Source organism: Vespa velutina, chromosome 23, assembly GCF_912470025.1.
Source record: "Vespa velutina chromosome 23, iVesVel2.1, whole genome shotgun sequence".
NCBI classification, from domain to species: Eukaryota; Metazoa; Arthropoda; class Insecta; order Hymenoptera; family Vespidae; genus Vespa; species Vespa velutina.
The window spans coordinates 243578-258681 of record NC_062210.1 but is presented as its reverse complement, the minus strand read 5'-3'; the positions used below and the strand labels follow the sequence as shown (position 1 = coordinate 258681).

General features: G+C 35.9%; 1 protein-coding gene across 4 annotated transcripts in view; it reads right to left on the bottom strand.

Annotated features, from left to right (window-relative positions):
• The window catches only part of LOC124956726, a 214765-nt gene that overhangs the window by 102073 nt on the left and 97588 nt on the right, over positions 1-15104 (bottom strand). Inside the window, exon 2 of one of the 4 annotated variants that reach the window (XM_047512906.1) lies at positions 12093-12212. The exons of the other annotated variants lie outside the window; for them this stretch is intronic. Coding sequence (XP_047368862.1) covers positions 12093-12109 — 17 coding nt within the window. The 5' untranslated portion in view covers positions 12110-12212. The remainder of the gene's footprint in view (positions 1-12092; positions 12213-15104) is intronic. 4 annotated transcript variants of the gene reach the window in all.

Genomic DNA, 15104 nt, shown 5'->3' with positions numbered 1-15104 from the left:
GAGTAGTAACAGAATAATATGTCGGTCATATACCAATGTTATACAATGCATCTAAATCCATATTCCTGACATATTACAATTACATCACTTACCAAGAGATTGCATCTGTAATCACGGATTATTATTACCAGTTTGACGTTAACAACAGAGGCGACGAGTCACGAAGTGAAAAGAAAACTTTTGACTGTGTGAATTGGTAAATTATCTTGTGCAATATACCATAACTCTTTCGAATAAACGAGAATAGCCGGCTTATAAAAAGATGGACGAAGATGTTTTTCGAAAAGAAAAAGAAAAAAAAAAGAGAAAAAAAGAAGAAAATAGAAGAAAAAAGAAATATAATCGAGACCAGCGTTAAAACCAAATTTGATTATTTCTTATATAACACTACAACAACAATAATAACAATAGAAAAATTAGATAAAATGGAAAAAAGAAATTTCTTAACGAGGGCATCTTTAGGTGATGGTTCATTAGATATAACTTCAGTTACCATCTCTGGTGATTTTTATTCTTCATGGGACACCGCATTATAGGTCCAATCATTAAAATAATTTTGCAAAAGTATCCATCCACGAAAAGGGTAAAAATTTCAGACTAAAAATTTCCCAGAGGTGAGTTCAACACCTGAGAGTAGTATCGATCCTCGGACGAAGAGGAGTCGCACCGTATCGTCGTGCGTGTAATCGCACACACGCGTCCCCGGGTGTTGGAGGTTAGGTAACGGTGCAGCAGCCAAGTAGCAGACACGAAGGCGACCGAGAGTCGAGACGCGAAAGAGAAAGATGAAGATAGACGAAGGAAGGTAGACGCGGGATTGCCCGTGGAAATATAGAAAGAGAGAGAAAGAGAAAGAGAGAGAGAGAGAGAGAGAGAGAGAAAACGTTGTACAACTGGAGAACCATACGTCATTCCCGGTGTGCGTATACTAAATTGCCTTGCTCAGAAGAGAGACGGAAGAAGGAAAAGAACGAGAGGAGCGGAGAGGAGAAGAGAAGAGAAGAGAAGAGAAGAAAAGAGAAGAGAAGGGATTGCCTGATACATCGTACTCCGCCTAGCCCAGATTTCGAATCGTTTTCTTTAGTAGCTTGAGAAGGACAGGGTGGGTGGAGACAACGGCGACGGGGTGACGCTCGTGACCCGCTTGTTCTGAACCCGGAGATTCCTCTCCTTTTATCTGCAAAGGATCGTACAGACCACGTGGCTACCTACGACCTCGAACGAGGAGAAAGAGAGAAAAGGGCGAAGAGTTATCGCTCGAACGAGAAACTCGACCAAATTCCTTCGACCTTCCGTGGTTGACCGCTTCAACGACTCTCTCTTTCTCTATCTTTCTCTCTCTATCTCTCTCTCTCTCTCTCTCTCTCTCTCTCTCTTTCTTTTTCTCTTTCACTAAGAAATCAAATCGTTGATCTAACGTCCAACGATGTTCTAACGAGCGAGAAAATTGAGAGAGGGCGGTAAAGACGGAGGGAAAGCGAAAGCTTAGAGTGCACGCGCGCGCTTCTCTTTCTGTTCTCTCGTCTCACCTTGAGATCCGGAAGTTTCTCCCTAGAGAAAGAGAGAGAGGGGAAGAAGAGGGAGGTCGAAATTCCAGACCGTCGGATGAAATCGAGACAATAACCCAACAGAGGCTGACCTGCCGTGAGCCTGAAAGATGATTTACCGATAAAACTATGCATTCACCTATGCACTCGCGTTGCAGTGTATGGAAAGCTGTCCAATTAAGTGCAGGTCGGTGCACGTAGAGATAGTTCCAACCCTCTCCTTTACCCTCTCCCTTCTCATGGCCGGTGCTATCGCGAGCCAACTTCGTAGCGCAGAACCACACGGAATATTCCTTGTTCTCTCTTCCATCGTCCTTAATTATAGCCGCAAGCTATGTATATTCCCGCATATATACGTAATTGCGGCCAATATTCATGAACCATCTCTCTCTCTCTCTCTCTCTCTCTCTCTCCACGTGTTTCAACAACGATATTGCTCTTTTGTTATACCGTCGTTTACTTTCCCGAGCTGATAAAAAACTAAATCGATAACGCGGCTCGAGCAGGATAAAAAAATTCACTACTATGTGTCTCTGGTTATACAAAGTTTGCTAAAATAAAAATATGATGAACTCTTTTTATGGGCCACCTGCGAAATGAATTCTTCTGCTTGAAATTCTACCTCTCGCGTTCACCTACATATAAACGTTCACCATAAAATTTTACTTCTTTTTATTATCGAATGCGAAGTTCGAGGCATTCCCTATAGCTCGAACATCCGCGTCGAAGGACCTACGCGTACAACATCGAGACGTTTCACGGTGGATAAAGGGTATATAGGATGTAAGACGAGAAGCAATAAGAACGAGCCGAACGATCCCTTCGAATGTAGAACCAACGCGTCATTCTTGAGACCACCTGGCAAGCAGAACTTTTATATAGTATACTACATATAAATGCATAGGTGTTAGAGAGCATGGATATACATATGTCCATCGCATGGAATATCGAGATTCTTATGTTCTCGAGTGGAAAGATTTTGATGCAGCTGCCTGCCGTCCAAAAACGAAAAGGATAAATATAATAAATAAAGGAAAACAGAGATTTGGATCTGAACAAACTCGAAGAGATCGATCTCATAAGTTACGATATTATTTCATTAAAATTCAATTACTTTGTTAGAAAGTTTTCGAATCGATGATAAAAAGAGATAGGAACGATTAATTAATCTAATAAACTGTCTTACGTAAGAAATTAAGAAATTTCACGGTTCATTGATCGATCTCAACGATGAAATCTTTTGAGAGAATCGAAACAGTTAAGTTCTTCCTTGGGTAATAATAAGAAGAAAATAAAAAAAAAATTCCATTCTCATGGCTCCGGAATCTTTTTTTTTTTTTTTCACCAATGACGAAGACGTAAAGAGGAACGAAGAACACGTTGCCGCCTATTTCCTACGCCGTAAAGGTCGGCAATAAATAAAGAAGATCGATGTTTCTCAAATCTCTGTTTCTCTTTCTGTTTATGCCGCTCGAAGGAACGTTCGCGGAAGGTAGAATGAGTTTAAGCGGAATGATAGTCCCGACAAAGAAATCGTCTCGCCACCTACGACGGACTTCTTCTTTTTCGACGAGAATTTAGAATTTACGGCGTGCTTTCTTATTCAACCGGCTCCGCGCAAATCCTCGACATGGAACACGAATTTTACGAGTATTCGGTGATTCCGATGACACGCGAAAGAGATTAAGTACATACGACTTTAATTTTAAACGGACCAGAATTAGAATTTACGGTTCGCACGACCTCGATGATTCTTAGAGGCCAACACGACGATTTGCATGGTTCGAATGCCGGTTTACGAGGCGTGCCCGCTCTTTCGAACTTTACGAACGGTATGCGCTTTCCGCTCGCTCGTTCTTTCGGAATCGACACAACGTGCAAAAGCGAGTAACGGATTCTCCGGACGAAAAACCATTGCTATTGTTCGCGCGTCCTGCCGACGTAAGGATAGAGAAAAGGAAGGAAAAAAAAAACAAATAAATAAAAACAAAAAAAAAAAAAAAAAAAAGAAAAAAAAACAAGAAAAAAGAATGAAAGAATATACGATCCGAGAGTTTAGTTTAGCATCGTAGTAAGTAAGTACTTTGTTCCGCGAGATTGAAAGATTTAGAAAAATAATTGTGAGATTGAGAGCGATCTTTCAAGCTCAACCTCTAACCTCCATAACGTAAATATAGTGTAACTCCATTGATGGTAATCCGAGACGAGTTAGCGGAAACGATCAAAGTGGTATACATTTTGTAATCTCGTAGAAACTATTAGGAATCATTCCGAGGAAGAAAGAGAAATTTGCAACGAAAAAATGCAACGAAGAAGAATCGTATGGGAATCCGATCATCGGCTGAGCGACTGAGATTATTATTACTTCTCCTAACGGCATTTTCTTACGCAGGATAATCGATGCCTCGCTTTGTATTTCGAATGGCAATTTCATTGCTGCGATAATAATGGCCCCTTAGGACTCGTACCGATGAGATACGGAGTTGTGGCTCTTAATTGCACAAAGATATATATCTTAATTTAGATCGCGGACAATCGCACTACAAAGTCGTGCCTCGGGCGAATCTCTTTCGTTTTTAATATCTGTACAATCAGATGTGTAGATATGTATGTATATACAATCAGGATGCATTAATGGCGTATAGTAAAGGAACCCATTCCACTTTGCTATTATTATTTTTTAGCTCTCTTTTTCTTTTATACTGCTCCATTTTCTTATTTTATATATAAAAATATTATTTATTTTGGATTGTATAAATAATTTAGATTGTACAAGGTTTATTAAAAAATGTTGAAATCAATATACTTATCTAATAACATTTATAATTTTTTGTATGGAAAAAATGCAAGAGAATTCATTAAGATATCTCTCTCTTTCTCAGTTCTTAAACACTCAGCATTAAACTTCATTCTTATTGGAATGTATAGTTTTGATCTTTTGAATTTTAATCCTTTATAAAAGCAATCTTAGAAAAATTTTAAATAACTTTAATAAAATTGTGGATTGCTCATCGACGATTTCGACGACATTCAAAATATTAAAATTAAAATGTCTTAATATCTTCAATGTAAATATTTCTTTATAAAATAAAAATTAATGCACTTCATTGTACATACATTCTTAATGACTCGCGTAAGCGTACTATATGATCTACGAATAAACCATGAATCAGAAACGAATCAGCTAATACGTTTAGAGACGCGAAACAATGAGAAAGACGACGCATTAGAAGGATTCTCAACGTAAATGCGACCGACTAGCGGTATGTTTGCGACGTTCACGCGCGACTCCGTGAAATCAGCTACGACGAAATACACAGTATCTTCTTGAACTCTGCCTACATAGGTACGTGTCAACGAAATGCAATTTATGTCTTAGGTTGGTACGTTCGTAGGGGTACAATGTCTTGGCGTCATGGAAATAATTTGCGGTTTTAAGTCAGAAATGTCTTCTCGGGATAGGCTACGTTGCAGCTGATCCCGGACTGACACGAAGAATAAGTAGGTTTTTATCAAGGTGTTAGCAAATTACCCGCAAATAATTTGTATTTGCGGTAGATCAAACTGTTATGATATATACCAATCCCTTCTCACTTTTACGACTATTTCATGTTTCTTATTTCTAAATCAATCTTAAACTCTTCAAGTTCAAATATTATATTTAACTTTGTTATAATAAATATAAAATATTATAAAAACATATAAAAGAAAACGAACTAAAAGTCCCTGGATGATTTTAAAAATCAGTTATAATTTTTTCGACACTTTTCAGGCTAATTTTTCAAATCTTTCTTATAAGTTACGCTTGTATTTTTACAATTTGATAAGAAAAATTAATTCAAGAGAAAGAATAATTCATTTTTACAAGTCATTCATTTGGTTATTTTTGACTCATTCTCTATTAAACTTATTTAATTTTTTTGCGCAAAGAGATCTTTGTCTGATGTATTCGAAACGAGTGTAATAAAACGGCATCGTTTGAAAAAAAAAAAAAAAAAGAAAAAAAGACGTCGCGGCAAATATCAAGTGTCATATTTCTTTCAACAAGTTTCACATAACAATTATTATGCTGAGATTTTCGACGGAAAGAATTATTAGCTTGAGAACTTTGTGGAAGCTAAGTTAAGCAAGTCAATCTAAGGAAACTTGAAAACGGGACAACGATGTGTCAATCTTGAATATTGTACTGTAAATACAAACATATCTAACATCTTTTATGAGTTTTTCAACACATCTTACCGGAAAGACTAATTTAGATACGAATACTGACAATTTAGTTGATAAAAATTTTTTAAATTTAAAGATATTTGAATTTTTACTTATTAATTAAGAAAAATTAAGGATACATCAATTGTAATACATTAATGATCGTTTTTTTTTTTTTTCTTTCGTACGATTCTTTAATTTTTGTTTTTGTGTATATGAAAATTCGAACGAAATTAAATAATATCTAATTATATAAAAATATGTCTCTTAACTCAATCATACAAATCAAAAAGAGTGTTTGTTATTAATTCATTTTATAAAAGAAATATTTTAATATCAACATTATACATATTTTATTTATGATTACTCTGTACATGGAGAGAAGCTAACTTATTAAATTAAATTATTACTTAATATTTTTACGTGGACAATTTTTTTTTTTTAATTTAATCATACACTTAAAACGATTCAAAATCCATTCATTTTACATAATAATATTTCAATGTTAAAATTATGGAAATTATTTGACTACGCTATATATGGAAATTCAAATGCGATGTTAAATGTTATTTACATACAATTTCTTTTAATTTAATTTTATGCTGAGACATTAAGCGTCATATTTTTTTCCGCGTAAGAGAACGATGGGAATAAAATTTCCACTGATCGTTTATCCCGTAACGTAAAAAAGATATGTCGACAAGTGAGCAGAGAAAGAGAAAAAGAAAGATAGATAGATAGATAGAAAGAGAGAAACAAAGATAGTTACTGGAAAATCATGTGCATTACTCTAGTCGAGGACAATCCTCAGATAACTGTAAAAACTTGGATAAACGAAGATGTACGCGCGGAAAGGCTTGAACGTGGCACCGTAACACACCCACTACTTCTTTCAACCGCTAATGGAATTACCTGTTCGAGTTTACTGAAAGCTATAACCAGGGATCGTCCTAAGAACACAGGGCGTGCGAACGTAGCCTTCGAGAACGTGTGCGAGTATACATCGGCAACTCGATCGACGGCTCGTTGTGTGCGTGCTCGCGCGCGTGGACGGCTGCGTGCCCTCTCATGCGTATGCTCTCTTGTCAGTGTGGGTGCACGCGATCCTACGGACGCAGGTGGAAATTATCATCGACTTTGCCTTCCATCGCCATAGGCAAACAACGACCTCCGATCTTCCTCTAAAGCGAAACGTGGTGGTACTTTTTTTCTTTCCATTAAAAGGGGGAGGGAGCGTGAAGGAAGATACTAGTTTTATTCAGTTTTACGCCAATAGAAGATACGTAGATAGATAAAGATTTTGCTCCAAGAGAAATGTTAATTAACGAACGGTATTAAATATAAGTGTTTTGGGATATATGAAGTGCCCGTTATAACGGTCTAATTTGTTAAATGAAAGAAATTTTAAGAAAGTAATATTTTCATGATATCATATCTACTATAACTAATCGTTAGTCCTTCTTTTAGGAGCCTAAACAATTTCTAGGAAATTATTAGATTAGAAATGATTAGATAAATTATTATTCTAGGAAATTTTTTAGCCTTGTAATTGGATTTGTTGTTTTATTTTAAAAGAAAATTAGCTCAAAAACATAAGCCACCATACACTATTCAGTTCATGAAAATCAGCAATGTAATAATAAGAAATACGTACGCGTCTACCTATGCATTAAATGTCTTGAATGATCGATAAATGTCCCTACGTTCCCTAAAAATTTTAAAGGTTGAGAATTGAAGAGGATTATCTCAAAGGATCGCGTAGAACGACTCAATTAATGCGTATACAAGTCACACTTGAGAGAGGCGCGAAATAATCGCTAAAGGCCTTTTTTTTATCGGCCATTAACCGTAAAATACTACGTTGTGGCTACTTAATTACTGGGGATACTTAATGAGAATATTATCCGTGTAGACGTTGAGCATGGTCAACTCTCGACTAATGACATTCTCTTCTCTTCACGGCTAACTTCACAAGGGACTCGTCTTCTTAATACAATGGCGGATCGCGAACCAATCGAAGATTTAATCGATCAATCATGATTCTAGTTTCTTTGATCTTTTGTAAATCCTTTTACAAAAGGATTTATTTTTCTTTCTTTTTCTTTCTTTTTTTTTTTTTTTTTTTTTTAAGATATTTTGCAGGAAAACAATATTGAGTTAATTATTACGTAAGAATTTCAAACTTTTATACGAATATTTAATGAGAAACTTAATTATTCCAAAATTATCTAATTCTAGTCGTATATTATCAATCACGAATACGAAAATTATTTGTTAAAATTGTTGACTTGTAATTAAAAAAAAAAAGTTGGCAAAGTAATCTTTTTTTGACAAAATCACATTCTCCCTTAATATGGTAGATATCTTACGATTTTATTTCTCTGATATAGCGGTTCCTATCAGCAAGGAACACCAATCAGACGACAGGAGACCTTACATTAGAAATGAATGTGCGTGCTCACGCACATGCTATCTACCAACTAATTCGGCTAATTTGTTTTACCTTACGATCGTATTGTCATCGAGCGATCGTCTTCAAGCTTACAAGAAAATATTAGAATGATCAATAAAGTGCAATTGTAATCCAAAGAAATCAACCTAAGCCGAATAATTAACTTACTCATCTTGAAAGTACGAGCTATATCTCAAATATTTAATTTGTTAATAATTAAAAAAAAAAAAAAAAATGAAATATAAATAAATAACTGAGACAAAGTATATTAATGAAGAAAAATTATACTTAAGATAAGAATTATTATCATAGTGCATTAACTTTTTTAAACAAAATCTATTTATTTATAACTTTCAATATAATAAAATAAAAAAAAAAAAAAAGAAAAGCTTTATAAAACATATACCCCTTAACTCGATAAATAATTCGAATTAGAAAATCAGTCAGGAAAATACAAATCATATAGTATAAGAAAAAATTTCATTTAAAATCAAAATAAACTTCATCCATTCAATTTCACCAATCCCACAATTAACTTCCTAATTGAAGGATACAATTTTCTAAAGAACAACAACATCGAGGGTCGGAGAACAAAGAGAGAGAAGTGAATGAAAAAAAAAAAAGAGAAGAAGAAAAAATAGGAAAAAGAAAGAAGAAGAAAGGATAAAGAAAAGAATAAAAAAAAATGATTCGCCTTTCCCAGCAAAGTTTGTCGTGTTTTATTTCAGAAAGAGATTGCACGCATCGTCGTTGTTACAGTGAAGGAAAGTCACGAGTATCAAGGCATTCTTTCTTTCTTTCTTTCTTTCTTTCTTTCTTTCTTTCTGTATTTTTTTTTCTTCTCTTTTTCTTTTCCTACTTCTTTTGCGGAAGTGGTAAGAAAAAGTTGCGGAGGAGGAAGCGGAGAGAAAAGGAGAAGAGGGAAAGAGTTGAAATCGGGCGAACGTACGAGCGTGAACAATGCTCGCGGTTACTCGATATAGAATTTCTACGCTTGGCATTCGCCAAGTTTAATGGTGATTCTAAACAGAGAGACGAAGGAAGGAAGAGAGAATTGTGGAAGGTGGTGAGGCAAACGCGCGCGAGGAGGAAGAGGAGGCTCACGATGTAACACCGTGGGAGCCGGCGGCCTCGTTTCACGGTTTCTTCTCCGTGAAAGTGATCCGATATTATAAGAGCACTCGCGCGAGTCTCGCTATTAGTCCTCCTCGTGGCTATCCATTCTGCTCCATAGATCTCGAGATCGTGCACGGATAGATCGCGGTCATTTGTTCAGCACGACTTGCGTTGTCCCGTACAAGTTTTGTGAATCCTCTTTTCTTCCCCGATTCTTCTTTTCGTTTTTTTTATCCTCTCTTCATTTCTTTTTTTTTTTTTCATTTTCTCTCCCTTTTCCAATTCTCCTTCTTGTTCCTTACGTAACAACGATCGATACTTTCAACGCCAATAAGACGAAAGTTTTCTTCGTTTTCGTTTTCAAAATTTATGAAGCGCGAAGAGAAAAGCAAACGATCGGAAAGGTCAAACGACAATGGCAAATTTCTTAAATGAAGCCTGTTGACTATTTCGAATATTTTAACGTTCGAATATTTAATAAGTTTTACAATTTATCATATTTCGATAAGTATATAACTATTAGCAATTATTTAAGTTCAATGTACGACTTTATTTTTATGTATTTTCCAATTTCACCGATGTAAAAATCCATCAAAATGAAGTCATTAATTTAACAATATATAATCAGACTTTTTTTCCTGTCTAATAGAAAATTATATAACTCATAGTGGAACTCATAGTAGTATAATTATATTATATTAAGCTTAATAATTATACTAAGAAAAAATTAATAAAAGTAATGAAGAAGGATCAAATTTTTAACCTTTCTTTAACTAATCAACTCTTACAACTAAAAGTAATCTTGTTTTTTACATTCTATGCAAATTTCAAGTCAAAAGAAAAAGACTACTATTTAATGTAAATTTGATAGTTCGAATTGTATTACCATAACTATATTAATATCAAATAGAATTAATACTTGGCAAATATTAATCTTTATCTTAGAAATTAACAATAAATTTTATAAGGAGGAAATGAAATAAGACAGATTTATAAATGTTTCTCTATGTGCATGCGTGATTAAAGTTACATGACGTTAGAGAGGGTTAACGTTCTCTCCTTCAGAAAGATTCGGTCACGAAGGGAAGGATTATCATGTGCCGTGTCAGAAACGATTACAAAGTTAGGAGAAACGAGAAATAAAAGGGCCCGACCCCGAATGCAGAGAGAGAGAGAGAGAGAGAGAGAAAGATGCTGGTTTCTGTAGACCGTAGCAACTTTTACCGTTAAATGTTCGGAAAACGGTTTTCAGAATTTCACAGTAATAATACACTCGTTCCGTACGCTGAGAGCGTTCCCCTAGGGTAGCGTAAACTTCTTCGAGGTGGAAAGGAGAGGTTCGAAGGAAGGAGAGAAGTTACACGGCGAAAGAGAAGCCTCGGGGCGTTCGCGCCAATGGGGCAATGAATCATCCGGTAACGCAGCTTGTCTCGTCGTTACTTTCCTTACCGATCGGTGCACGCTCGGGTAAGGTCAGCCCGATCGTAAGGTCAAATGCGTTTCCACGCGAGAGTTCTCGAGCTCGCGGGAATGCGATATATTTGTATTCCCTATACTTCTGCTCTGCTCTAGAACTCGAATGAAATCTAAATCAATGAAATGAAAAAGAATCGATCGATCCAATTGATCGTTCTTATATGAGATTTCTCGATATGAAAGATGGTTTATTATAAAAGCGAATAAAAGTGGAATCAGATTGAAAACAGTAATGGATAAAGGAAGATTTCTGAAATATCGTATCTCATTTATATTCTCCATTTGATACAAATTTTAATGCAAGTTACTATTGAAAATTATAGCTTGATATTTAAGACAGATGATATTTACAGCTTGATATTTAAGATACCGATATTTTAAGACATCGATCGATATCGAGTTCGTGTCCGAGATTCTCAATATGAATGTTGGTTTATTATGAAATAAAACAGAGATAGAACAATCGAAAGAGTAATATAAGTAGGATAGGCTATCAAAATATCGTATCACTTATGTTCTTAATATTTGATATAAATTTTAAAGCAAGTTAATATTGAGAGTTTACAACTTAATATTTAAGAAATCGATCGATTCAGTTATATTACTCGAGATTCAGAATACTTAACTTGTATAACTCATACATACTGCTTCAATATTTGGAAAAAAAAGAAAGAAAAAGAAAAGAAGAAACGTAATCGATTGATCGAGTTTTTGCCCGATATCCTTCAATAAGGGATAACGCCTTATTATTAAATTGACGAGAATGATAAGAAAATGATTCGAACAATAATACTTTAGTATCTAAGTATTATCTTTATAAAAGTATGTAGGTAGTACGGAGTATACTAGTACGGATTTCGTTCGATCGAGTATATCGTCTTTACCACAGCGTCAATCCTAGTGGAATCTTGTTTTGTGGTTGAGGAGATATCGCGAGGTAGCTCTGGCGGCCGGGACATTACGAGCGTAACGTTCTCAGAGAGGACGGACATTTTCTGCGGTGAGTGACACCGAACCTCCCTCTCGACTTGGCTCGGCTTGACTCGTACTCGAACTCGACCACACGCGGATAGAAGAACACGACCGACGACTACTCTCCCTTTCCATCGGAAATTCTAATCCCGAGACCGCTTCTCTTTTCTCAGATAGAAGAGAAGAATTTTTATTTTATTTTATTTTACTTTATTTCATTTCATTTTATTTTATTTTATTTTACTTTATTTTATTTTATTTTATTTTATTTTATTAGATCGCGTTCGTTCGGTTATGAAAAATCACAAGTTAATGATACGAACCAATAGTGCGTTCCCATAATGCGTTGTGACTCGTCGAAGAAAATCGTCGGGGTGGATGATGATAGACGATTTTAACATCGATCCCTTCCTTTTTCTCATCTTCGTCCCATCGGCAAAGATCTTTCGATTATAAATTACGATATTAATACGCACGCTGTTAATTACCAAGAGAATCATTAATCTACGGTCACTCGTCTCCTATTATATTCGCGTACCTTTACCAGAGACGATAATAATCATTATCCTCCTCGAAGAGGATCGGATCGATGAGTCGTGCCAGTTCGTTACATCGAGAAGAATCCTTTCGTAATCCTCAACGGATAAAAGGATTATAGTCACCTCGAGCAATATCGATGACTAAAATGCCGTCAAATGGATTACTCGAGCTAATTCTAGTTCAATTCCTTAACGCAATATCCAAATTTCGCGGCTCGTTTGTCTCCCGAAAGAGAAAAGAGAAAACGCAATCGATTAATCTTGAAGCGCATCTCTGACGGCAATCCTATTCACCGACGGTTCCTTTTTTATGAGAATATAGAGAGCTATTCCTCTTTTGCCTTTCATTGATATGTAGATCATTCTCCTGACATTCGAGCGTACCAAAGGAGCACTCATGCATGGTCCATCTCAATATTTTTCTCTCGGTATAACGAAACGTTTCTACTTTCGAATGAATGAATAAGTAAAATCCTTGTAAGCCAGATTTATATTATAGTTTATTTTGATAATATTATGTAATTTAGAACTGAAACATTTTTCTCACTTATATAAGATATTAATAAATGAAGAATTAATACAAAAAATATTCACCAAGTAATACAAAATAAAATTAGTATAATATAAATTATCGATAATACTATAAATTGCCATTAAATAATTTTTCTTTCTTTTCTGTTTCCTTTTATTTTCTATTTTTATAAACACGAAAGAAACTGGGTTATAAAGGATTAAAGTAATATGAAGAAAAGAAAAGAAAAGAAAAAAAGAAAGAAAGAAAGAAAGAAAGAAAGAAAGAAAGAAGAAAAAAAACACGTGTTCCCCTTATTATCATTCCCTTTATCAACTTGTAAAATTCCATCAGTATAGTAGACAACCAGTTTCTAGATGTTCCTTATAAGAAAAGGACGTAAGAAGCTATGTAGCTCGAAAGGCAGTAGCCGAGCAATCCTGCATTGGAATCGATGCGCCTGAAGGCAGCGACAAAGAGAGGGCTCGGAGGGCACGCGACTCGAGAGAGTGCGCGACGCCGACGGAGGGAGAGCCCTTTCAAGGTCGGCTACCGTCCAGGATTATCCGTTGGAATCCTCGATCGCACGCGTGCGCGCGCGCGCACCTCTCGCTACTTGAAATACCGAAGGAGTGCCAAAGAGGAGAGCAAAAGCCTCTTTGAGACATACTCTCTCTTTCTCTCTCTCCCTCAAGTATGGCTTGCATCGAGGTCGACCGGACGAGAGGGAGCGAACGACCGCTCGAAAATTTACATTGCTTCCCTTTTTCTATCCCTTTTTCTATACTTTCCTCTCTTCAAACATCGCGTACGTTGAATGAGACTTATGACTTCTTTGTTATTTCATCTTGTCTCGATTTTATAATGAAACCCGCACTTCTGTAAATTCAGAGAAATCTGCAAATAGATTCGGCCAATGTTAATTCATATTATTCACGAGAATCGATAATTAATTCAAATAATATTTCGAATAATCCCACGTAGATGTTCTTATGTATTTTTAATGAATTTTAAATGATACATGGAAATACAATATTTCTTTTTTCTTTTAGTTCAAACGGAATTGAAATTGAAATTATTTCCTTTCTTGTTCACGTCCCTTATCTTCGATTATTATAAGAAAACATTGTGAAAGAAGATTCGCGTTAACTTTCGCCATTCTTCTGTAAATAATCCTATAGGGTTTAAATTATTTTAATTATTGAATTGAAATTCTCTATCATTCTCTGTCTTTGATTACCTTCATAAAAAAAGAAAAAGACATTCGTGCGATAAAGCTGGCACTGTTCTAAATACTTTTTCATTTTTGAAACCGAAATTCCTCGTTGCATTGAACCTGACATTAGGTATAAATTTTCAATTGCATACTCTCGCATGCGCACTGAAGCACATAGATTTTGATATTGATACGAAAGATAAAAATTTAAAGGAATCTGTTGAATTTCTCAAGTGGTTTCGAAGAAAATCGTCTATTACACTTATACCATTCGGTATGTCAAAAGCATAAGAAACTCTTTATGGTACATAGTTAAAAACTTAGTTGAAAAAAAAGGTTCCTCTTTCTTTTCCCCGTAGAATCTGAAGTTGATCGTTAGAATCCAACATGGTTGTACTATGGTCACGGCTCGACGACAGGAAATTATGAAAAATAATAAGCGTAGAAAAGACGGTGCGGAACGAATGCGAAGAGGAGCGTTAACTTAGATAGGTATGTACTTTCTTGGCGATTCGCGACGCGATTTATTTTAAAGCACAGTCTCCACTTTAATTTCCCCAGAACGGAAGGATTAAATTTTCAAGAGGAGAAAGATCGTATCGCGCGAGGAGATCCCTATACGGACTCCTCGAGCTCTCTCGACAGAGACAAACCGTGTAACGACTCTCGTCGGGGGAGCTCTCGGTATATCCTGAGAAGCCATTGAATCTTGCCGAGTCTAGCTAGCCAGCTAGCGGAGATTCGAGCGCGGATCCAAAGAGAACTCCCGTACTCGTAGAAGGAACGAAGAGCATTGTTATGGAAATGTAAAGAAGCTCGAGATGCGGTGGCTAGCCGCATTCGTCCCATAAATTCGACGACAAGGTAGTCTTTACTCTCGTAAAACTTTCCGAACCATTCTATGTCATTCCGTTTGCTCGTTGTCCTCCTTCCGCCCGTTGTCGCGATTACCGATAAATAAAATATCCTGCGTGACAATCGATCTTCTATATTCGACTATCTTGCATATTCTACGAGATTTTTGATCGTTTACGCAATATCCAACGACACGACGTGATAATAATGTGTA